This window comes from Petaurus breviceps, unplaced genomic scaffold (assembly GCF_028583685.1).
Source record: "Petaurus breviceps papuanus isolate PSGF00001 unplaced genomic scaffold, PetGlider_PUasm1.0 76, whole genome shotgun sequence".
NCBI lineage: Eukaryota > Metazoa > Chordata > Mammalia > Diprotodontia > Petauridae > Petaurus > Petaurus breviceps.
This window is the reverse complement of record NW_027186473.1, coordinates 8184042-8211012: the sequence shown is the minus strand read 5'-3', so window position 1 is coordinate 8211012 and position 26971 is coordinate 8184042. Positions and strand designations below refer to the sequence as shown.

Below are 26971 nucleotides of genomic sequence, written 5' to 3'. Positions count from 1 at the left end.
TAGATAATTTAATTTATAGAACTGCTCTCTATTTTGACTTCATTTAAAAATCACCCAAACCATTTTATTGCATGAATTTACCAGTAGCTAAGCTATATTGAGCCACCTTACTCTTAATAATCAGTTTGCACTTTTTAATCAGTGAACTGATTTAAATTAAGGTGGTGTATGCTGGGCCTCAAGTCAGGAAGGTGAGTCTCTGACTTCAAATCTGGCTTCAGACTCTGACTAGCTGTGTGACCCTGGGCAAGTCACTTACTGCTGTTTGCTTTAGTTCCTCCTCTGTAAAATAGCTAGATAAGGAAATGGCAAACCTCCACTGTCTCTGCCACAAAAGCCTTAAATGCGGTCATGAAGTGATGGCATGACTGAAATGACTGAACAACAACTACAACAAAGTTAAAAAGGCATAGGAGAATTAACTAAAGGGGAAAATAAAGATGTGGGGAGGTTTTCTTTTTTATTTAGGTAAGCTTAAAATAAAGGAAAGGAAAGATTTTTAAAATTGAACTTAAGTAGATAAAGTCATTCAGACAATAAACATTTATTAAACACCTATCATGTGCCAGGCACTGTGCTAAGTGCTAGAGGTAAGAGCAAAAGATAAAGTTATTTTAAAAACATTTAGCCTGTGGTTTTTATACTGCTACTTCCTGTGGTTCTTAGTAGAAAGTGTCATGGGACTCAGACTGGGGAGAATGATTCAAGGTTATTTAGACTTTATGTACTTTTTTCTCCATAGTGTTGCCCTGGAAACTGCCCACCTTGTGATCTACCATGTGCACGAGCTTTAGGGTGTAGAAACCATAAGTGTCCCTCCATCTGCCACAGAGGTAAAATTAAATACAGTAAATCAATATGTAAAAGAAATGAAAATTGTTTTGTTTTTCAGTTTTTATTAAATACTTAAATTGGTCATTATTATTATTATTATTATTATTAGTCTTTTTTTTGGAGGGGGTAAGGGAGGGTAATTGGGGTTAAGTGACTTGCCCAAGGTCACACGGCTAGTTTTGTGTGTGTGTTAAGTGTCTGAGGCTGAATTTGAACTCGGGTCCTCCTGACTTCAGGGCCAGTGCTCTATTCACTGCACCACCTAGTGGCTCCTAGATTGGTAATTATTAAGAAAAATAATTTCATCTAAATGATTTGAATAATCATGGCTTTTGACATACTTAGGTTTGGGCAGGTAATAGAGATTTTTAGCAAATGATGATAGTAATAAATAATAATAATCAAAATAAAGATGCATGATTTGTCCAATAGAGACTAATGATTTGTCTGTTGCTATCATTGTGTAACTGACTGCTACTGGGTATCCTACTAAAATGCTTAGATCAGTTAACACTTGTAGAAAATTTGTCTGGCCACACAGATACTTGATCATGTGCTTATAACTAAAAAATGTGTAAGTTTTTTATTTTCAGTCCTTAATGGACCTATTGAAAACATCAGTTATTTCTTTAAAAACTCTTAAGAATAAGACAAAACTAGTATTTATTGCTGTGAAACATTTTCTATTTATGAATCCTTGGATAATTCCATTTTTAGAATAAAGTAAAGTTGTATTTTCTTCTCATTTCCATGCTTCCTCTAAATTATACATAAAAGGCCAGTTACTTAAATATCATGTTCCTCTGTAAAAACCTTATTAAAATCATAAAATAAATTCACTGTGTATAGCATGCAGTTGAGTATAGTCATTAAAACATGCTATCACTTCAGAATTGAGTGTTCATTTATTTATTTCTTTTCAACCAGGAATTTGATCTCTAGGAAAAGATACTCTATTCAGAAAAAGAGATAAGATGTTTGATAATGATTCTTTTTTGCCTTGGCCCCTACCTCTCATAAAACTAAGAAGTTTGTTGGTTAGATAAGTGCCCTTTTATTATGTATCTGAGTGTTACCAAATAGTCTTTCCCTTTAAGAGTTTGTACCTAAAACTTTATTTTAGCCTTTGGTGAAGAAAAGCTTCTGAAGTGAAGAATGATTCTAAAATCTTTGAAGGAAAGCTTTTGTAGAATTTAAATCCCCAAATCTTCTCAAATCGAAGACTATTGAAACTTTTTAGTATTTACTCTGTGCTTATGAGATGTAAAATTGATGGACTACTTAACAGGATCTTTAAAGAATACAAAATACTCTATAGAATCTGAATCATTTTACAACATAAATTACCTGAAAGATACAAGTTTGTGTTCTTTATACTGTTAGATGTTTTAAATATGACCTAGCATGAGAGTTGACTTTCACTAATGTACTGTATGCCATGTAATTAAACCTTTTTTCCTTCTCTTTGCCTTTTCTTCCCCTTTCCACTAGATGTCCGGTAGCTTTCCTGTGAGGGTCACTTCCTGATTTTGGCTTGTCATAATTACTCATCTTTTTTTATTCTCATTGTAAGGGTGCTGCTGATCTCACTAAGTGCTACTTTGAAAGTAATTCACGTTAATGCTGAGATAACTGATAGACCTAAGCCTTTCTAAGGATATTTACTTAAACATTTTTTTAACGTTAAATTTTTATTGAAGTGTTTGGTTATGTATTACCTTCATCTCCAAATATTTCTCTCTCTTCCACAATCAGAATGCCATTCATCCTTTGTAATAAAAAATAAATAAGGCCTAATCCTAAGTAAAGCTATGGTTATTTTGTTGAATTATTATTATTAAGGGCAGCTGGTGCAATGGCTAAAGCACTGAGCCTGGAATCAGGAAAACCTGAGTTCAGATGCAGCCTCTGATACTTTTTAGCTCTGTGACCCTGGACAAGTCATTTAACCTTGCCTGCCTCAGTTTCCTTATGTGTCAAATGGGTTATAATTGTACCTCCTCCTAGAGTTATTGTGAGGATCAGATGAGATAATCATAAGGTGCTTAACATGAGTTTTAGCTGTTGTTGTTTATTAAAGAGAAGGGAGGGAAAAACAGTCTAGCAAAACTAACAGACTAAGTCTGACATATGTACAGTGTTCCACATTCTAGTTCTCTATCTCTGCAAAGACAGGAAGGAGGTATATTTTCTCAGGTACTTTCTGGCAACAAGGTGGAGGGTAAGAAACTATGCTAAAAGCTTTATAAATACCTCATTTCATGCTCTCAACAACTATTTGAAGTAGGTACTAAGCTTTAATAATTACAGTTACACATTGTTATAACTATATGTACATCTTCCTGGTTCTATTTATTTTATTGTTTGAGTTAATGTAATTATCTATGAAGTTTTTATATTCCTTTTTTTTTTGAGGAGGGAAGGCAAGGCAGTTAGGGTTAAGTGACTTGCCCAAGGTCACACAGCTATTAAGTGTCAAGTGTCTGAGGCCAGATTTGAACTCAGGTCTCCCTGACTCCAGCGCCAGTGCTCTATTCCCTGTGCCACCTAGCCGCCCCTGAAATAATGTTTTTAATATCACTTACATTTTCAACTATATCCTTTCCTCACTCCTTGAGAGCAGTACAACAAATAGTACAAAAGAAGGCAAAAACAGTTCAATAAAACTAACCAATATATCAGAAAAGTCTGATATTTGCAGTGTTTTATACCCACAGTTTCCTATCTCTACAAGAAGGGAGGGTGAGATAACTTTCTACTTCTTCTTTGGGGCTGTTTGGTCATTATAATTTTACAGCATGCACTTTATTCTATTTTTTCCATTATGTACTTATTTTTTTATTATAAATATGTATATTCAAATAAAACAGATTGCTGCATTAACTAGTACCCTCTCTCTTTGGAGGTGAATAGCCTGTTTCATCAATAGTTCTCTGGAATTGTGGTTCGTCATTGTGTTGATCAGAGTTCCTAATGCTTTCAAACTTATCTGTCTTTACATTACTGTTATTTTATAAACATTTTCCTGGTTCTGTTCACTTTACATCAGTTTCTTCAAGTCTTCCCAGGTTCTTCTGAAACCATTCCTTTTATCTTTGATCTCTGGGGTATAGACCAGTTGTGGTATTTCTGGAGTAAGGAGCATGTACAGTTTAATGGCTTTTGGGGCATAGTTGCAAATTGTTTTCCAGAATGGTTGGACCGGTTCACAGCTCTACCAGCATTGCATTAGTATACCTGTTTTAATACATCTTGTAGAGCATTTGTCATTTTCCTTTTTTCTCAGGTTTGCCAAATGATAGGTGTGAGGTAGAATGTTGGAGTTAATTTTAATATTAATTTCTCTAATTAATGGTAATTTACAGTATTTTTCATATGACTTGATAGCTTGAATTTCTTCTTCTGAAAATGTCTTATTTATATTACTTGACCATTTATCAGTTGGGGAATGACTTTTATAAATCTTTCCCATTTCCTTTTGTATCTTAGAAATGATGCCTTTACCACAGAAACTTTCTGCAAATATTTTCCTCCCTTTGGTTTATTGGTGCAAAACCTTTCTAATTTGATGTCATCAGAATCATCTCTTTTCTTTGCTGTGAGCCTCTGTCTTTCTCTCGTTTAGCCATGAGGTCATCCCCTGTCCATAGCTCTGGCTGGTAGTTTCTTCCATTCTCTTGTAATTTCTTCATGGTATCACCCTTTTATGTCTAAATCATATACCTATTTGGGTATTGTTTTACTAAAATATGTGAGATATTGATCTATCCCTAGTTTCTACCAAAATACTTTCCAGTTTTCTGAACATGTTTTATTGAATAAGGAATTCATGTTCCAGTATGTGGGATCTTTGGTTTTATTAAACAATACTACTATGTTCATTTGCTTTTTATATTGTATATATCTAGTCAGTTTGATTGATTACCCACTCTTTTTCTTAACCGAATTGTCTGGAAGATTATAACTTTATAGTTTGTTTATGATCCATTACTAGTAGACCTTCCTTCTCATGTTTTTTCATTAATTTCATTGATATTCTTGTCCTTTTGTTCCTCCTAATAAATTTCATTATTTTTTCTATCCCTGAATAGTATTTCTTTGATAGTTTAATTGCTATGGCCCTGAGTAAACAAATATCAGCTTAGGTTTCTCTTGTTATTTAGATCTGTCTTTATTTGAATATTTTATAATAGTGTTCATATAATTTCTCAGTGTTTTTTGGCAGGTAGCCTTCCAAGTAGTTTATCCTGTGTGTAATTATTTTAAGTAGATTTTCTCTTTCTGCAGAGCTTTGTTGGCAGTATAAAGAAATGCTGATGATTTGTGTGGATTTATTTTATATCCTGTAATTTTGCTGAAGTTGCTTATTGCTTCAGTTTGTTCTTTTAGTTTTTTCAGTAGGGTTCATAACATTCATTTTGTTATTGTTGCCATGCTTTTTATTTACATTGTTGTAATCATTGTGTATGTTGTTTTCCTGGTTCAGTTTACTTCCTCTTTCATCAGTTCATATATGTCTTCATATTCTTTTGTTTTTATCATTCATCTTTTTTTTTTAATGGCACAAGAATATTCCATTACATTCATGTATCAGCATGTTTAGTCATTCCCTAATCAGTGGGCATCTATTTTATTTTCAGTACTTTGTTATCACAAAAAAGCGCTACTCGAAATATTTTGGTGTGTGTGGGACCTTTATTTTTGGGTATCCTTTTGTATAGCTTTCCTTGATGTATATCCCTAATAGTAGGAAATTTTCTCAGTTTACTTAATGTGCGATGAAATCTCAGATGGTTTTTTTTGGTTGTTGTTTTTGTTTTGTTTTGCTTTTTTTGATTTGCATTTCTTTGTGATTTGGAGCAGTTTTCCCTGTGGATATTTGTTGTTCTTTTGAAAACTCTTTGGAATATTTTCCTTTTAAACACCTTTTTTTAGCCTAAGTAAATAATCTTACATCTGAAGGGGTGATTTTTGGCCACATCCTTTCCCCTTTTAACAATTGACATTTCACTTTAATATCGACATTTTCTCTTTAAGGAGTGAAATGTATGGAATTCACAGTTATCTGGGTCTGGTTGCCATATATGATCTATGACACCAGACAAAATGGTTAAATTTTATAAGCTTTTCTGTACCCTACTAGGCTGAGCAAAATAATTATTTATTATTTGGTTAAATAAGTTGTACTGACACATATGAGGACTTGTATATTGTGGACCCCATAGCTAAACTGGGTCTTGACTTTATGTATTATGAAGGACTTCGTACAATGACTAATATCTGTCAGGTAAAAATGATAATCCATTTAGTTTTTTTTCCTTTTCAGTTCTCTAAACCTAGTCTCAATCATTATGAAGCATTTACTGTTTGTATAAATTAGAGCTTGAATGAAATCATTGTCTAGTTTAGTGGCCTGGGATGAAGAAAAGGTTATATTTGATAAGTTTCTTTTTGCTTTAGATAAGTGCTGAATTTATCTATTTAACACTGAAATTGGCAAAAGGTGTTGAATGGCGTCTGACTTACAATTGTCACTACTGAGCTTTTATTTGTAATTTTTTTGTCAATCTTCAGAAAGGTTAAGATAAAACTGTTTGTTCTTATATGTGAAATCAGAAAATGAAATTAACTGCTATCTGGGTTAGGGAAGTTTGCCTTGAGTTGATATTAATATAACATTTATAATAATTCATCTTTAAAATATCCATTTCAGAGTTTTAGTAATTTGCATAACAAATACTGGATTTTCCCCAGGTTGTGGTTTTGTTGCCTTTTCTCTGTTCCTAGGACAGTCATTTAGGTCTGAGTTGATAATTTGCTTTAAAGCCAAAGAAAGTGTTTTGTATATTACAAAAGTTTATTCTCTAGACTCAGTTGTAGAAATAGAATTTGCGAATCAAATTTGCAAAACTTTGTTATCTGCTTATTTCTGGTATTGGTTTTCTATTTTTAGAACATCAGTTTTGTAATTGTTTTCCCCCCTTAAGTCATTTATTCACCATTTATTGCTACCTGGTTCTCCAGGCTATTTGGGATTATTTTTTAGGTTTTTGTGGGTTTTTTTTTGCCTTTTGAAGGGCAATTGGGTTTAAGTAACTTACCCAAGATTACACGGCTAGTTGTTTTTTTGTGAGTGAGTTAAGTGTCTGAGGCCGGAACCAAACTCAGGTCCTCCTGACTCTGGGGCCAGTGCTTTACTCACTACACCACTTAGCTGCCCCTATTTTTTAGTTTCTTTTGGAAACAGTAGGCTGTCCTTAAATATTGTATTGGCTAGAACATATGGTAAAGTTGACTGGCCAAATCTAGTTTTAATTTTAGGGGTAAAGTTGATGCTTGTGTCAAATAAAAAAATATCCATACTGAACATGTGACTTTTTAAAATTGAAAGCTAAAGTATGCTAAGCAGATTTTAAAAACTAGACATGTAGGACTACTTACTATGTAGTAGACTTGGTCATTGTAATTCGGGCTTCCTGAGATTTTTTGCTTTATATAAAAAATTGAGATCCATTGGCTAGAATCAGGTGAGATAGAAGAAGGAAGAAAGAGTTGAAAGTTGGAGGATAGAACCATTTAAGAAGTCTATAAAAAATAAACAAAAGCAACAGCTTTATTTTAAAGAAGATGCAGGACCTAGATGAGAGAATTTTTCCCTTCCTTCCTCCAAGGAAAGTTATGTGATTGTGAATGGTATTTATTCTTTCTTTCAAAAGAATTTGATTATGCTTAAACTGTTGGTCTGGAGTGGAAAAAGTTTAAGAAACCCTGGTTAGCATATTCATGAAGGCTGTCCGTAGCTTTAGAAAGTCCACTTGAGTCTTCTTTATCACTGTCAGCTTTAATTGAATTATTGAATATCTTAGAGACTTTGATTATTAAATTGTTAGGATAAGATGGTAGAGGGGGTATGTGTGTGTAAAACATATTAAGGCCAGGTTTATTGTCCTTGATTCTTCACAGCTAGGAATGTCCTTCTGAGATGGAACCAGGGATCTGGGGAAGTTTATTTTAAACTTATCTTCTTGGTTTAATAAAGGTTTTCTTCTCTCTTTTGCTATCTACCTTTGATTATCACCCAAATGCTTCTACCATTTTGTGAACCAAGGGAGAGAAAAATGAAACTCAAGTTAATTTTTTTTTCTTTAAATATTTATGAGAGCTTATGATTGGATTTATTAACACAGGTCCTTTCTGACTCCAAACCGAGCACTGTAGCCATTGAGCCACCTAGCTTCCTCAGTTATAACTGGATTTATTAACTCAAATAAGATTTCTATATTATATGCAAAGGGCATATGCAAAGCTTAATGAATAAGAAGATTTGAGAATCATCAGCATAGAGTGATAATTGAATCCATGAGAGTTGATGAGCTCACCAAGTAAAGTAGCCTAGCGGGAGAAGAAGGCTAGAACAGAGTCCTGTGGAGCAGTCGTACTTAGTGCGTATGATTTGGCTCTTCATCCAGCAAGAGGGATTGAGATGGAACGATCCAGATAGATTGGAGTACCGGCAGAGAGTAGTGTCCCCAAAACTAAGAGAAGAGAGTGTTAAGGAGAAGAGAATGAGTAACTGCGTCAAGAGGCCTGCAGAGAGGCAAAGAAGTAGGAGGACTGAGAAAAGACCGTGAGGTTTGGCAGTTAAGAGAGCATCGGTCACTTTGGAGAGAGCAGTTTTGGTTGAAGGCTTGAGCTCTGGCACTTGATTGTAGAGAGTGAGAGGAGAAAAAGTAGAGGTACCTATTGTAGGTGGCTTTCTCAAGGAGTACAGCTACAAAAGACAGGAGAGTGATGCTTCATAGTGCAGATGGTTGGATCAAGTGAGAGTTTTTGAGCATGCAGAGATTATGGCCAGTGTTTGTAGGAAACAGCCAGTAGACAGAAAAGTGAGAGGGTGGAGATGATAGGAAAGACCTGGCTCCTGCCATCGTGTATCTAGGTCTTTTGGTTTTCCTAAGTCACAGATATTAGAGAATTGGTCATAATTGTTGATATAACCAAACTTTTTTTTCTCAGTTGGGGAAAATGGTAATATCTGATGGTTTTGTATTTGAGTAAGATTGTGTGCCTGAGATAGGTCAAGAAGAAAGGTGTTTTCATCATTAATTTTCACTAAATTTAAGCCTTCATGCATAGTTGTAAGAATGTATTATTGCTTTAAGTTCATTATTTTAATAAGGAATCTATAGGTAGTTTTAAGGGAAGAAATGAGATAATTTTTAAAAAGTTTTATTGATGCTTTTTGTCTTTGTATAATAGTCATTTCAAACCCTCCCTTGTGACAAAAGCATTTGCACAAAAACATCTGATAAAATGACATCTAATGTATATGTTTTTCTCTCTTTATACTTCTATGTCTCTGTGTTATCATTATTGATTCTTCTAGACTTTTTAAAATGACTCAGTTCAACTTTTTGTAATCTTTTTCATTTACATTTTAAAAGTCATTATGTATATAATTCTCTTGATTTTCCTGTTTTACTCTGCACCCGTTTGGACAAATGTTCTCAAGTTCTCTTAACCTCAGGTGTCCTTTCTTGCTGCACTGTAATATCATATTAGATTTATATTTCATACTTCTTTTAGCCATTTCCTAGTTGTTAGGTGCCTCCTTTAAAAGTTCTTTGCTACCACAAAGCTTACTTCTGTGAGTGGTTAGTATACATTTAACCATTATTTCTATTTTAACTTTCTTGGGTATTACAAAAATAATGAGATCACTGGGTCCAAGGGTATGAGCAGTTTGGTTCACTTTTCTTGAATAATTCCAATTAATATCCAGAGTAGTTGGATTAATTTAAAACTAAGCCTGCAGTGCATTAGTGTGTCAGTCTATGTCGTCTCTAGCTTTGATTTTTTTTTTTGTCATTCTTGCTCATGCTAGAATATTTTTCTTGAAAATGTTTATGAACTTTTTTTTAGGTAGCTGTTATCCTTGTCCTGAAACAATAGATGTGAAGTGCAAGTGTGGTAATACGAAGGTGACTGTACCTTGTGGCAGAGAACGCACTACCAAGCCACCCAGGTGCAAAGAACTGTGTAGGTTAGTATGAAACCATGTAGAGATTTTAGTTTTTAATAGTATTTCATTTTCTCATCTTAAAATTTGTCTTCAATGTTAAAATATGAATGTATATAGAATGTTTGTACATTGATTTAATAAACATATAAATAATTTTCATTCGAAGACTAGAAGTTATGCCAAACCTACCATTAACTTAAACAGAAAAGTGCTTATGGTTCATTTTTTTTTTTATTTTGCTTTTTGGAGGGGGGAAGGCAGAGCAATTGGGGTTAAGTGACTTGCCCAAGGTCACATGGTTAGTTTTGTGTTGTGTCTGAGGTCGGATTTGAACTCAGGTCCTTTTGACTTCAGGAGCAGTGCTCCATTCACTGCACCACCTAGGCACCCCTGGTTCATTGATTTTGAATCTTGGACTCATGTTGTGACCTGAACCTCTTGACATTTTTGGTTGTGCTCAGGTATTGTACCTCTGAGACTGTGAAATTAGAGAAAACGTACTGACTGCTTAGGAAGGTTCATTTCCCATGATTTCTCTATACCATTGAAATCACTATCTGTAAAGATTAATATTATATTCCTTTAACTTCTGAACTTTTGCCCCTGTAAAGATTACAATACCTTTATGTATTTTTGGGGGTAATTTCAGTTTTGATAGAATTGTCTGAATAGGTTAAAAAAAAAAAACTCCTGCAAACATTTGTTGATACTTTCTAATTTAGCCAGCCTTCAACTTGCCATCATCCAAATCGAGAGAAACATCGGTGTCATTTTGGCCCTTGTCCTCCATGTCATCAACCTTGCCAAAAAATTCTAGAAAAATGTGGCCATTTGTGTCCTGCGTCATGCCATGACCAAGCATTAGTAAAGCAAACTGGCACGGTAAGAGGGAAATGTTTTAAAGAGCTAATTGTTTATATTTTTTAGCTAAACAAGTCATTTATGTGTATTTGATCTCTCTTTGGAAAATATTTAGAAATTACTATTTAGTGTACTTTTGCCTTGAAGTACTGTATTTATTTTAATTTGTCTCTTACTCCTCTAATCTTTGTACTTAAAAATTTGAGTGAAGTAGGCCTTAGAAAAGCACTTTTTTGCCCCCAGAACTACTAGATATTAAAACAGTATTGTACAGTGGAAGGGACATTGTATTTGGAGTCAGAACATGAGTCCAGGTTTTGCCACTTAGTATGTGTATGACTTTGGACAAGTCATTTCACCCAAGTCTGGTTTTTTTTTTCAGTTATAAAATAAGGGTATTTGACTAGATGATCTTTTTAGTCCAACCTCAAACCCTTTGCGCCTATTCCTTAGACTGTGATTTTTCTTAACATTTCCCAAAGAATAGTGCATTGTCTAAAGTTATACAAGTCATTGAGAAAGTTAATAGGAATCCATATCTAGATCACATAACATTAACTTTTTGCCCAAAATTAGAGTTGAATTTTGTTTATGTTGGGAGATTGAGACTTGTAAATGATTTACAAAGTAATTCAAACCTTTCTATCAGTAATTTTTTCACAATTTTAGTTAGAGCAAAGGATTTCTGGGCAGCATTTTAGAGCTACAACTTACTGACTTACACTGTGTTCATGAATCTTGGTAGGTGCATTGAAACCTCAAGCAACCGCTCTTAACATCAACACAGTTGCAGTTGTCCATTACAGCAGCAGCAATAAGGAGATGAGAGAGAGAGATGGAAGTAACAAAGAAGGATAGAGCAAAGCTATGGTAGAAAAGTAAAAGGTTTACTTTCCTGAACCAGTAATTAGTCTCTGGCTGTGATTTTAATTTTTTTTTTTTTTTTTTGTCCTGGAAAGGATATACTCACATTCTAATGGATCAAAAAGAAAAAAAATCCCCAAGTAACCTTTTTAACTAGTAAGTAAAGTGAATCTTCAGAAGATAGTGTTGTAGGAGACTGTGGATGTAAAACATTGTTTTGATTGAAAAAAAGGATAAAAATACAGGACTAGGCAAAATACTTGAAAAAAGTAAAGAAAAAATTGTTTTCATTCTTGGGAATTTTTTACTTGATTATATTTCTCAGTGTTTGTCATGGACATAGAGGTTAATCACATATATGATAACATGGATTTAATCTTTTTCTTTGTTTACAGCATCAGCCTGCAGGTCCCTGGGAACAGATTTCTGAACCGGTATATATTCAGACTGCTTTGCCTTGTCCTCCCTGTCAAGTTCCTATTCCAACGTGAGTATAAATATATCTTGGAATCTATATCTGAAAGATTGAAAAACTAAGTAGAATTAAAAGCCATTCAAAGTTTGTAGTGTCATCTGTTCATGTTGAGATAGGTAAAAATCATACTCTGCCCTTATCATATGGCAAGTGAAAGGTGAAATGACTGAGGAAACAAAGGTTCGACCTTCTAAGCATTTCAGTTTATTATGTAATGCATGCTAGTTGCCTAAGAAATTAGTATCAGGCCTCTACAGGGGAGACAGACTTTTTATACATTAAAAACAATCAAATAAGACCACTTAGTTAAAAGGAAACATTAACATGTTGGGTAGTCTGATTTCTAGTTGGATGAAAGATTAGGGACTTTCCAAGTTGAGAGTGAACAGGTACAGTTCCCTGAAATCAGGAAAGGATGTGTCCCACTTCCCCCAAGTGTCTGCGAACAATCAAAGAAACATGGAAACAATAACTGATTAATCAGTACAGGGCCAGTTGCAATTGAATTAGACTTCGAGTTATTAAGGATAGTTATTGTTAGACTCATCATAATAGCTTAGGTGTACTGATAGATTCTATTATAGCTTCTAGTAATTAGCTAAATAAATCATTAGAGTTGGAAAAGAACGTTCAAAATGGGCAAATTCTACTCATTTCAGTGACGGTTGAAGAAAGCCTGCCATATAACATCAGTCTTTAGTTTTTTGTATTGCAGTCTCTTATACATAGATAGTATAGCATGACTATGGGAGAAAGATATCTGGAAAGAAGTCAGTTTGAACCTGAGAAAATAAATTTATTTATTTTTTTAAAATTTTTAATAATTCAGTTTTAAACTGAATCATTAAAACCCCAGATTGTTAACTGCATTAAGAATTGATAGATGATTAGAATCCTGAAATTTCTTATACTATATTGTAGTTTTACTTTTAATTTTAATTTGTAATTTTAGTTATTTTGAATGAAGTAATTCAGGTTAATTTTTGTTTGGAAGTTACTTAAAATTTAACACCTTTTACTTTTTTAGAAAAGACAGGATTCTTGCTGCATTTGTAGTGGAAATTTATTATGAAATCCTTAGAGGGTAAAGTGCTGTCAGTAACTCCTAGGCCTTAGTTTTCTTATTCATAAAATTGTGGGGTTAGACTTGATTTTTAAGGTTCCTTTCAGCTTTAAACCACATGCTCACATACATCAGTTATGTATATAATCTTAAATGGACATACCAAAGCTGTGGGGAAAAATATAAGCTGTCAGAAGGGAGAAGAAAAAGTGTTTTTATCCTTTTTTTCAAAACTTTCCAGACAGCTTCCCACTTGACTTAGTTTTTTTTAAGATGGCTGAATATAGTGCTCAAGATTGTGTTTATTTATTGTGGGGGTGGCTGTATCAGCAATGCCATATTCACAATGCCTATAGAGATTACAAATATGCTGATATAATTATCCATCACAAAATACGTCATGCTTGCCATATGGGGAAATAAACTAGAAAATTTATTAAGATACCAAAAGACTGAGTCCCAAAACCAGAAAGTGAAAGCCATCAGAGTAGTTATGATATTGGCACAGATAGATAAAGTAGAAAGCACCCACATTTTCAAGCCTTTAAAACAGAACAGGCTACCTCAGGCAAAGGTCCTCCTCTCCCCACTCACAGCAACCACTCAGCGTCCGGGAAGCACGCTCCCAGCAGCTCTGGCCCCTGGCAGTGCTCAGCAGGAGTCCTTAGCAGAAAGTCCTTAGCAGTCCTAACTAAAAAAAGGACCGCTAGCTCGGCTTTCACTTTCTCTCGCTTTCCGCTTTCTCTTGCTCTGCTATGTCAGCACGTCCATGGGGCATGGAAGATCTTTAAATCCCATAACCCTTACAGTGGCAGATAGGATTCTTTTATTTTTCCCAAAATATTTTTAAAATTACAATAGGAAGATTTTATCCAAAACTGTCTAAGAGATTACATATTGTGTTAGAAGTGATAGTGGAGGGGTGTCCAGGTAGCACAGCGAGTAAGAGCACCAGCTCCAGTGTTGGGATGACCTGGGGATCAATCCGGACTCAGACACTTAGCACCCACCCAGAAACACCTGGCCGTGTAACCTTGAGCAAGTTACTTAACCCTGATTGCTTTAAAAAAAAAAAAGTGATAGTGGAATGGAAATCAAAGGGCCTGACAGAATTGTGGTCTTTGTTCTGCCTGTCCTAGAGTGCTCTGGAAAGGGAGGAAGAGAGTGTGTATAGGTAGCTGCACTAGGATTTACACCAGTAGAAAGGCCTATTCTTATGTACCTCCCCATCCCTAGAGAAGTTGTTCTTGGGATTGAGGACAACAATCAGTGATTTGACCTGAAATCTTTTGCTCTGGGATTGTAGTATTACCCCAATTTGGAATCGTGAACCCATTTTCTTATAGAAATGTTGTTTTTAAAGTAGTGGTTTTGTTCCATGAAATACCATGCTGTATTTCAGTTACATTATAGGTTAAATTAGCTTTTATGGGATAGTCTGTCAGCTTCACCGCAGAATCAGAGAATTTTAATCAGGAAAGGACTTTAGTTGTCGTCTCATTATTCATAGCTGAAAAAGAATTTGTTATTCTCTTACAGCAAGAACTTTAGACCCTTTACCATCCTGGTTACTTTCCTGTTCACTTTCCAAGTAACTAATCTCCTTAACATGTGGCTCCCAGGACTGACCTCAGTACTCTAGATATGCGCTGACCAGGCCACAGTACATTGGAATTATCCTCTCTTTCCACCTTTAGTGATTTGTCTCTGCTTAGGTTTTTACTTGCTTTTTTGATAGACTGGCAAAAAGTAAGAACTGATAGATTCCTTTAGCAATTTGTAGCAGTGTTTATAACAAAGATTAAAACAATATTTAAAAGTTAATTTGTAGGGGCGGCTAGGTGGTGCAGTGAATAGAGCAACGGCCCTAGAGTCAGGAGGACCCGAGTTTAAATCTGGCCTCAGACACTTAACACAAAAACTAGCCATGTGACCTGGGGCAAGTCACTTAACTCCAATGCCCTCCAGAAAAAGAAAGTTAATTTGTAATCTGAATAAAACTTTTAATATAGAAAACATGGTATTTGTAATCTGAATAAACTTTTACTATATAAAATGTGGTACTTGAAAAAACAAGGTAAGTTATACAAAGTAATTTTCATGTTCAAAATTCACAATACTTTAATAGGTTCTGATACTAAGAAAAATAATCTTATATTTCTTATTTTCCACTTTCCTTATCCTCCATTGTCCCATCTATTACTCTGGTGAAAGGAAAAAGAAAAACTGCTTTAGAGTAGAGTAATAGAATTGGGATAGAGCTTAAAAATCACCTAGTTCAAACATTTCATTTATAGATGAGGAAAGCAAGATCAACAGAAGTGAACTAAATTCCCCAAAGTTAGAGAGTTGTACAGCTAGAACCCCAGTCTCCTCAACTTTCAGTTCAGTATTGTTTCTTCTACACCCGAGACATTAATTCCAAAGTTTAGTTATGACTGACAAGTGAAAATAGGATAAGTGCTTTTGCTAGTCTGCTTATGCCTGTGGAGAACTTTAGTCTTTTTTTATTCTTGAGACCTGACATTTATAATGGATATGTAATATTTCCAAACTTACATTCCTTGCCATTTTAGGTTTATTCTTTGACTGGACAATCAAAGATGTTGGTTCTGTAACTCACCTCTGCTTCTTTGCCTATTGCTTTATATGTACCAGAAAGCTATGGTGGCTTTTAATAATACATGGAATGTTGGGGTTTTTTTTTTGTTTTTTGTTTTGCCTTTTGGAGGGCAGTTGGGTTAAGTAACTTGCCCAAGGTTACATGGCATGCGTGTGTGTGTGTGTGTGTGTGTGTGTGTGTTAAGTGTCTGAGGCCAGAACCGAACTTGGGTCCACCTGACTACAGGGCCGGTGCTTTACTCACTACGCCACCTAGCCGCCTGTAGCAGCAAGCACCCCAAGCATCCTCAGGGTTTGCTGCCAACACTGGTTCTTTTCACTGGTATCTGCTTTGATAAAGGAAAGCAACTCAAAATGGGTTAACAAGCTTACTTTAATCAGTTAAACATATATCGTTTACCTCGTTCAGGGGAAAAAGGTCAGCACCCTGAACTTCAAAGTATACAGACAGAATTATCAAGACAGAAACAGATCAAGTAGACAGCTTTCCAAACTGTCCAAGCATTACATCCATACCCAGTCAACATCTGGGTTTCAACATCTGGGTTTTTCAAAGCCGGGGGGTTCTGGACAACGGCTTCCCAGAATCCATATCAAATCACAGAACACTTCTCAAAGTGAGCCCCAAAACAAAGCTACACATCAGGGCTTATATAGCCTTCTCCTGGCTCAGAGAATGTAACAACCTTTTGGACTCACTGGCCAATCAAAAAGTATCTACTGAAAAACAAGCTTCCCACCCCAGGCTCCAGCTGCACTTTAGCCTAGGGGCAAGGAAGATCTTTAAATTTGCATTCCCATTACACTGCCCCTACATGGAATGTTTTTAAAATTAATAGCAAACCACAGAAGTGTTGACTGTTTATTATTAAGTTTGCAAACCTGGATAATTATGATTGTGTTGCTTTTATGATATGATAATTCTAGAACTACATGTAATTATACAATAGGGATTGAAAGAATAAATATAGGATCCTAAACTTTAATTTCTTGTATAACCTCTACTGTAGCATGGAACTTTTGTTTTACTGGTATTTTCTTTTGCAGCTATTTTAAGCTAATATAATTGTTACGGACAACATCAATTCTTGTGGTCTAGTCTCATCTTAATTTTCAGAACAAGATATTTTTGGCACATATAGGTCCTTTAAGTACTTCAGTAGAATATTTTAGCAATTTGCAATAAAAAACTCTTTCAGTGTAATTATTGTCTTCATACAAATGACTCCCAAATTTGTATATCCAGCCCTAGTCTCATGAGCACTATTTGCTCATCTCTCATTTGCCTCTTGGATATAACAAACTGTCTCATTATAGGCATCTAAAACTCAACATTTCTAAAACTGAACTTATTACCTTTTCCTAAAGCCACACTTCCCTTCCAGACTTCCTTATTTCTATCAAGGGAACCATTATCTTTCCAATTACCTGTGTTTCTAATGTTGGTGCTTTTCTTGATTCCTCCATCTCCCAAGCTTCTAGTCAGGTGACAGATCTTGTCATTTCTACCTTTACAGGATCCCTTTTTTACCCTAGTTCAGTCCCTCATCACTTTTCACTGATTATTTCAATAACCTCATAATTGTTCTTTCTCTCTCAGGTCTCTCCTCACTCCAGTCCTTGTTCCACATGATCACACTTTTCTTAAAGTGCAGCTCTGATGATGCCCTTCCAATGGATCCTTATTTCCTCTAGGATTAAATATAAGCCCCTCTGTTTAGCTTTTAAAATACTCCAAAAACTGTCCTCTACCTACCTTTTCAGCCTTATTTGCTATTATTTCCCTGCCTTTGCTGTGTTATCCCTCCAGACCAGCTGCCTTGCTTTTCTTCTCACAGGAGAGTCTACTTACAATCTCTGTGCCTTGGTCCTGTCTCTTCCTTGTGAGTGCTGTGCATTCCTTTTTCACCCCTATCTTTTAGAGTCACTCATTTATTTCAAATCTGTTTTATATCTTTTACCTAGCTTACTTTACTATGTATAACTTATTTACATACTTGTATGGTATATACTATTATATACTTTTTGGGATCTTTTTCAAGAGGTGATCGGTGAATTCTTTCAATTTTATTTTGCCCTCTGGTTCTAAAACATCAGGGCAGTTTTCCTTGAGAATTTCTTGAAGGATGATTTCTAGGTTTTTTTTTAAATCATGGCTTTCAGGTAGTCCAGTAATTTTTAAATTATCTCTCCTGGATCTATTTTCCAGGTCAGTGGTTTTTCCAATGAGATATTTCACATTGCCTTCTATTTTTTCATTTGTTTGGATCTGTTTAATAGTATCTTGATTTCTCAAAGGCATTAGATTCCATTTGTTCCAATCTAATTCTTTTTTTTTTATTAATTAAATTTCATGTTTATTTTTAGTTTACATCATTCATTTCCACAAGATTTTGAGTTACAAATTTTCTCCCCATCTTTCCCCTACCTACCACCCCAAAGCAGTGATCCCACTGTATACTCCCTCCCTCAATCTGCCCTCTTCTATATCCTCCCCCATCCTCCCTCTGACTTTCCAGTAGGGCAAGATGGATCTCTATACCCCAGTGCCTATATATCTTATTTCACAGTTGCATGTAAAATATATATATACATATATATATGTGTGTGTATGTGTGTATATATATATATATTTTTATATGTATATATATTTTAAACATTTGATTTAAAACTTTGAATTCCAGATTCTTTCCCTTCATCCCTCATCACCCACCCTTACTGGAAAGATAAGCTATACAATATGGGTTGTACATGTGTAGCTATGTAAAACATTTCCATAGTGGATATATTGTGAAAGACTGACTGTATTTATATTTCCCTTTGTCCTGTGTCGACCCCCACTTGTTCTATTCTCTACTTTAACCCTGTCCCTTTTCAAAAGTGTATACTTCCAACTTCACTCCCCCCAAACCTGCCCTCCCTTCCATCATCCCCCCTCTCATCCCCTTCCCTACTACTCTCCTGTAGGGTGAGATACCCTATTTAGTGTGTATGTCATCTCTCCCTAAGCCAAATTCAGTAAGGTTGACTCATTCCTTTTTGCCTTCCTGTTCTTCCCCTCCCTTGTAACAATTTTCCCTTGTCCCTTTTATATGAGATAATTTACCCTATTCTCTCTCTCCCCATCTCCTCTCTCACCTCTTAATTTTATTTTTAAAATATCATCCCTTCCTATTCAATTGGTCTTGTGCCCTCTATCTATGTATACCTGTACACATATATACACACACTCACATATGTATTCATACACTCATATACCTTCCTATATAGACATGTATACATGCATACACACACACGCATACCTTTATATTCCCTTCAACTATTCTCATACTGAAAAAAGTTCAGTAAGGTACAATTATTGTTTTTCCATGTCGGGATGGAAATAGTTAGACTATCTTCTCATGCTTCTCTTGCTTCTTGTATCTGAATGTCACATTTTCTATTCAGCTCCGGTTTTTTTCATCAAGAATGCTTGAAAGTCCTCTATTTCATTGAATTACCATATTTCCCTCTGAAACATGATACTCAGTTTTGCTGGGTGGGTGATTCTTGGTTTTAATGCCAGCTCCTTTGACCTCCAGAATATCATATTCCAAGCCCTTCAATCCCTCAATGTAGAATCTTCCAGATTGTGTGTTATCCTGATTGTGTTTCCAAAATATTCAAATTGTTTCTTCTTGGCTGCTTGTCATATTTTCTCCTTGATCTGGAAATTCTGGAACCTGGCTATAATATTCCTAGGAGTTTTTTGGGGATCTTTTTCAAGAGGTGATCTATGGATTTTTCAGCCTCTATTTTGCCCTCTGGTTCTAAAACATCACGGCAGTTTTCCTTGAGAATTTCATGAAGGGTGATTTCTAGGTTCTTTTTTTGATCATAGCTTTTGGGTAGTCCAATAATTTTTAAATTATCTTTCCTGGATCTGTTTTCCAGGTCAGTGGTTTTTCCAATGAGATATTTCACATTGCCTTCTATTTTCATTTGTTTGGATATGTTTAATAGTATCTTGATTTCTCATAAAGTTACTACCTTCCATTTGTTCCAATCTAATTCTGAAGGAATGATTTTCTTAAGTGAACTTTTGAGATTCTTTTTCCATCTGACAGATTCGGCTTTTTAAGGCATTCTTCTCCTCATTGGCTTTTTGAGCCTTTTTTGCCATTTGAATTAGTCTATTTTTTAAGGTTTTATTCTCTTCAGTCAGGTTGTTGACTTTTCATGATTTTCTTGCATCATTCTCATTTATCTTCCCAATTTTTCTTCCACTTACTTGATTTTCATAATCCTTCTTGAACTCCTCTATGGCATGTAACCAGTTCATATTTTTCTTGGAAGCTTTTGGTGCAGGAGTTCTGACGTCATTGTCTTCTTCCCATTCCATGCTTTGCTCCTTTTTGGCCCCAAAAAAGGAATCTAAGGTTTGATTACTGTGCTTGCTTCCTTTGCTTGCTCATGTTGCCACTTAAATTACTTGACTTTTGAGCTTTTTGCCACAGTAGAACTTAGCTTCCAGAGAGGAGCGCTTTGTCCCAAATTACTGGGGTTTTGTCAGCTGCTGGAGCTATTAGTTGGGTGCCTTCTTTGAAGCCCCCACAAGCTCTGGCAGCTCGTCACACACCCCAGGACCTCCTCCCAAGATAGCAATCCAGATCCAAGCAAGTTAAAGCAAGAGCAATTACCCCTCTGAATGGTCACTTGGTTCCCCTACAATCTGCAGTCCAGGAGCTTTGAAGCAGCCATAGGGCTGCTCACTTCCATGTTCCCCCCAGTTCCAACAGAGTTCCACACTGACCTTTTACATTGTTTTTGGCATTTATGGGTTGATAATTCTGGAAACTGCCACTGTTGTTTGGTGATCCACCTCTCCCAAAGTCTGCTCCAGCAAAGTCTGCTGGTTGGAGCTAAAACTGCGGGCTCACATGGGGTTCTGTGGGTTCTGTAACTCTAAAGTTTGTATAAAGTCATATTTTTTAGGTATTTGAGGTGGTTATGGGAGGAGCTCACAGAGTTTTCCTGTTTCTATGGTGCAATCTTGGCTCCACCTCCCTTACTATGTATATACTTATTTACATACTTGTTATCTCCCCCAGTAGAAAGTGAGCTCCTTGAAGGCTACAGGGCCTCTGATTGTTCTCTTTGTTTTCTGTTCCTAGGAAATGATGTAGTATATTCCTAGTTCCTAGGACATAAATGCTATTGAATGATTGAAGCGATCTTTTTTTTTTTAAGGACTGAATCTCCATTAAGGAGAGCTTGCTTTTATTTGATTTCATTTTTATTTTTATTATTTTTGTTATTTTTTTAAAATATAATTTATTCTCAGTTTTCAGCATTTGCTTCCAAAAGATTTTGAGTTTTAAATTTTTCCCCCTCCTGAAGATGACATGCAGTCTTATATAGGTTCTACTTGTACATTCATATTAAAAGTATTTTCACATTAGTCATGATGTGAAGAAGAATTAGAACTAATGGGAGGAACCACAAAAAAGAAGAAACAAAACAACAGAAGAAAAGGAGAGCAAATAGTATGCTTCTATCTGCATTCAGACTCTAAAGTTCTTTCTTTGGATGTGGATAGCATTTTCCATTGTGAGTCTTTTGGAATTGTCTTAGATCCTTGCATTGCTGAGAAGGTCTTAAGTCCATCAAAGTTAGTCATTGCATAGTGTGGCTGTTACTGTGTATAGTGTTCTCCTGGGTCTGCTTATTTCAGTTAGCATCAGTTCATATAAGTCTTTCCAGATTTTTCTGAAGTCTTCCTGCTCATCATTTCTTACAGCACAATAGTACTCCATTACACTCATATGTCTTAACTTGTTCAGCCATTCCCAAGTTGATGGGTGTCCCCTCAGTTTCCAGTTCTTTGACACCACAAAAAGAGCTGCCATAAATATTTTTGTACATGTGGGCCTTTTTCCTGTTTTTATGATCTCTTTGGTATACAACCCAGGAAGTATTGCTGGGTTAGTTTTATAGCCCTTTGGGCCTAGTTCTAAATTGCTCCCAAGAATGGTTAGATCAGTGATTGAAGTGATCTTTAATCAAAGTTGAAGTATATTGTTATTAAAATTACTAACGTTTTTTTCCCTTTTGGATTTTTTAAGAAATCCTTTCTCAAGTATTTAATCTTTCGGTTTCTTTTTTCCTTGCAGAGAGTGTCTTGGGAAGCACGAGGTGAGTCCTGGGCAATGATTATTAAAAAGTGATAATTATAAAGCTTGTGATGTGTATTTATTTTATACTAGATTAAAAACAAAGTTGAAGCACTATTATTTTAACAGGTTATACAAATTCCAAATATTTTGATTCAATTAACTTTACAATTTCAGAGTACTTTTAATTGAGTACTAGAAAGACTTTTATACTAGATAATACATAATGTCAGCTTAGCTTTTCCTTAATTAAATAATTTGTTTTTCAGCAGAATCCTAGAAATTTAGAGCTGCTAGGGATTATAGATCACCCAGTCTGTCCTCTCATTATACAGATGAACAGACTGAGGCCCAGAAAGAGGAAGTGACCTACTGAAAGCTAGTGACAGAGTGAAGATTACATTCTGGGTCTCTTTTGCCTCATCATTTATAGCAGATGATGGTGGTGCAGTAGATAATGTATTGGAATTAGAATCAGAAAAACCATAGTTCAAATCCTGCCTTACTAGTTATGACCCTTGACCAAGTCACTTGTTGACCTTTCTTAGCCTAAGTTTCCTCATCTGTAAAATAGCACCTATCTAACATGATTGTTGAAGTGATCAAATGATATAACATGTAAAAGTGCTGTATAAATATTATATTGTCCACAGCATTTATTTTAAAAAACCTTGAAGATGATATTTCATTGCTAGTAAATTCTAGAATATATCTTTAGAGGTTATCTAAATTTTATATCTGAAATTAATTTGGGTAATTCTAGGTAAAGATTAGTTTTTTAAAAAGGAATATAGGGGCGGCCAGGTAGCACAGTGAGTAAGAGCACCGGCCCCAGAGTCAGGATGACCTGGGATCGAATCCGGGCTCAGACACTTAGCACCCACCCAGAAACACCTGGCCATGTAACCTTGAGCAAGTTACTTAACCCCAGTTGCTTAGGGGTGGCCAGGTGGAGCAGTGAGTAAGAGCACTGGCCCCAGAGTCGAGATGACCCTGGGATCAAATCCGGGCTCCAGTACTTAGCACCACACCCAGAAATAACTGGCCGTGTAACCTTGAGCAAGGTACTTAACCCCAATTGCTTAAAAAAAAATAAAGGGATGTAATAAAGGATATTATACAGTCTAAGATGATTTTTCTTTCAAGTGATATATTTGGTTTTGGGGACATAAAGTAAAGCTATTTAAAACATGTCAATCTCAGCTGTTTCTTTTATTAATTTATCTTGTTATTTTACAAGTCTACTGTAAATTTTTTTGGTAGGGAGACATAGGTATGCCTGTGTATAGAGTATATAGAAAGCATACAGCTAATTCTGTTACCTGATTATTGTTTCTGGTTTAATCATAGGATAATATCCATTTCTTTATTATTAAGATTGTTGGATGAACAGTCTCTACTATGAATTTTGTAAATATTTTAGCATTATATATTTTGGCCAAAATGTCAATGGAGGTCACAGCAGAGGAGTGTTTGTGTGTTTTATAAGCTGGTTTTCTAATACAGTTTAGTTTGTCTAAGCAGTTCAGGAATTCCTAAAAGTATTTATATAAGGTAGGTGACCTGACAGTGATGGCAGTGATCCCATATCTGTTAGAGAACTGATTAGAAGTTGAAAAATATAACTTATCGCTGAGTAACATTGAGGCCCAAAAGGACTTTTCTTACTATCATGTTTTAGGTCTTACTGATTGAGAAATCTGAGTTTCAGTCTTCAATTCTGACTTAGAATAGAGGTTGTAGGTTACAATTTAACTTTAAGTTGAATAATTTATTTCCTTTCTGTCAAATTAGTTATCACCATTGGAGCAGGATCGTATCTAAACATAAGTGTTAAAATATGTGTTTTCCTGCTTTTCTTAATGTTTTAGGTCAGTCCCCTACCATGTCATGCTGTGGGTCCTTATTCTTGTAAGAGATTTTGTGGACGGAGTCTAGATTGTCAAAATCATACTTGTATGAAGGAGTGTCATAAAGTTACTGAAAGGAATGGCTGTGTGGATGAAAAAAAGGTAATGTCCTTATTTTTATAAGCAATCATGATTAGCAGAATAGATTGTAGTAGGAATCTTGTCATTTCTTTGATTAGTGTTAATGATTAGGATTTTAAAGTATTTTGTTACTTCTGTGGAGCTGTGATCTCATTGATGTGGATATGGGCCCCAACCAGTACAGATTGCAAACCATATACCTTCTTTATTCAGTGCTTTTCTTACTCTATGTCTTTACGTGAATTTTCCATCTATTCAGTGTCATATTTCAGAATCTATTCAGTGTCATAGATTTCCTTGGATTCTTCAAGGATACCAATGTGGAACTTCAAGCATAATCCACTACTTTTCTGCCAAGATGAGAGAGGTACCTTACCAGCAATTCAGTGAAATCTTAATTGTTGCATTTATCAGGGTTCTGTAGTCTTTCACCATTTTAACATTATTTCAGGGACTGTATAAGTTGCTCTCCTTTTTCTGCTCTCTTTGCTAGAAGTCTTTCCAAGTTTCTAACTATTCTTTATATTCTTTTGAGTGCAAAAATATTCCATTCCATTCATTTTTTGTTTAGTTTTTCCACATTTGATGGGTTTTCAGTCCTGTGCTATCAAAAAAAATACTGCTATAATAAATGGTTTTTTATATATGAGGTTTTTGCCTAGTAGTTATATTGCTGGTTAAAAAGGTATGTATAGTCTAGTGACTTTTTTTACAATAATTACAGATTGGCCCACAGAATAATCAGACCAATTCATAGCTCCACCAATAGCATATAGCCCCTCTAATGTTCTCTACTTTCATCTTTTGTTTTTTTGCCAAGCTGATGGATTTGAGGTAAAACCTCAAAGATTATAATCTGCATTTTTCTTCTTGGGTACTTTTAAAAATAATTTTAGATAAAGAGAAAATGTATTACAGTCTATATAATCTTGACACATTTCTGTATATGTTCATATAGAGAGAGACAGATTGGGCTTGAAATGACATCTCATATATATAATATATATATATATTATTCGTAATAATGCCTTGGTCTGTAACAGAGTACTTGGGAGATATGTGTGCATATGCACATGTATACACAGCATTACATAAATTTATTTTATTACTATCATACATGTACACATAGACAAGGGTATGTGTGTCTGTATGTCTTAAATAATTTTAGACTAAGACAATCTCACTCTAAATACATTTTTGGTGAATTTACCCACACTAATTTTTAATGTTATTTTGTACAGGGTCTAATTTGATAGGAGATGCTCATTCAATTAAGAAAATACATATTTTGAAAACAATAAAGCACATATGTATGCAAATAATCAATCTGCATTTAACTCTGTATATGCTGTTTGGACTTTAAAGGCTAAATATCACTTAAATCAGATCAATGGCTTTATGTACAGTACTTGGAAGGAATTAAAAATATATATTTTTAAACTTTATAATATCAATTGTCTTTCTTCCATTAATATGAGTAGAAAAAGTTTGAGAAGCATTGTGTTATTGAACCTTGAACTTGAGTCAGAATGCTTGACTCCAAATGTTGGTTCTGTAGCTTAATAGAAGTATTGTTGTCTAATGTATTTTCTAGCTAAGGAAACTGAAGCCCAGAGACAGTGACAGTTGCATTATCAACCTTATAGGATTATTGTGGAGAAAGAGCTTTGAAATTCACATCATATTTATTTAGCATTTTAAATTTTATTTTCATTAAAGCCATTAATATTTCCTGAGTAAATGACATCCGAATTTCTACAAATATAAGTGGATTTGACACATTTAATTTTATAGCATAGGCCTTAGTTGAATCAGTTGAACCATGACATAGAAATAAGGCATATAATATAGTTTTAACTTAGAAAATTCTGTCAGGACAAATGTAAATAGAACACTTGAGTCATGTGTTTTTACTAATTTTTTCCTATCCATACATAATTAGCTAATATTTCTTCTTTAATTATAAAAATATCCAATACACAAGTAATTCCATTATAATGAATAACAGTTTATATGTTTAGTTTTATTTATTCTGAGTGCTTTGTTGATCTACTTCCAACAAACTGAGCATTCCTATATAACTAATCCCTGATCCTGATCCCTGACTATATACATAGTACTATTATTCTATAATCTAAATGCCTCATCAGTAAGGGAGGGGAGGGAAAAGGCAGGCTAGTATATTTGTGACTTTTTTTTTTTGTCTTTAAGTAGTTGATTTCATCTTCCTTCTATCTCAATTTCAGGTATCTTAGTTATGTTATCAGACATATACTTGGGATAGCACCCTTTATCTGTGACCTTCTGGATCATTGGATTTAGAACTAGAAAGAACTTTTTTTTTTATAAGCAATTGGGGTTAAGTAACTTGCTCGAGGTTACATGGCCAGTTATTTCTGGGTGTGGTGCTACGTATCTGAGCCCGGATTCAATCCCTCAGGTCATCCGACACTGGGGCCAGTGCTCTTACTTGCTGAGCCACCTGGCCGCCCCTAAGAGCTTTTAATATCATGCAGGTCCAGCAGTTTTCAAGGTTTTGGTTGTCAGATCGTTGAGGACCCACAAAGCTTTTGTGTGTGATTTAAGTAAAATGATAAATTATTAGTTCATTTTAAAATAGCATTATTAAACCATTGTATGTTAACATAAATCACATCATTATAAAATGAAAAATAATTATTAAAAACAATTTAGTGAGGAGTGGTATTGTTTTACATTTTTGCATGTCTCTAATTTCTTGTATTCATTCTGTTGTAGAATAAAATTAATTTTTATTGCTTCATCAAGGATATTTTAAAGTGAAACTTAACTTTATTGGAAGTTCATATTTAATGTGAACTATAGGACATGTTTGATACTTATCGTCTAATTGGGGTTGGCTTTTCTAGAGGACAGGATTTGAGGAAAATAGTGAATATTGAAGGGGGCATATGATTGGAAAGAGCATATGGTTTGATTTCTGAGGGCCTCGGTTTGAATCTGTTCTGCTATGTGTTTCTTGACCAATTTGACTTGGGTTAAGTTACTTTTTTCCTTATATGTTAAATGAAGTTGATCTCTAAAATCTCTTCTATCTTGAAATATTAT

The 26971-nt window shown here is 34.9% G+C and overlaps 1 protein-coding gene across 1 annotated transcript in view; it reads left to right on the top strand.

Annotated features, from left to right (window-relative positions):
• The window catches only part of NFXL1 (nuclear transcription factor, X-box binding like 1), an 83178-nt gene that overhangs the window by 34231 nt on the left and 21976 nt on the right, over positions 1-26971 (top strand). The window contains exons 11-16 of the mRNA XM_069105181.1: positions 743-833; positions 9757-9877; positions 10579-10738; positions 11977-12068; positions 21894-21915; positions 23765-23905. Coding sequence (XP_068961282.1) covers positions 743-833; positions 9757-9877; positions 10579-10738; positions 11977-12068; positions 21894-21915; positions 23765-23905 — 627 coding nt within the window. The remainder of the gene's footprint in view (positions 1-742; positions 834-9756; positions 9878-10578; positions 10739-11976; positions 12069-21893; positions 21916-23764; positions 23906-26971) is intronic.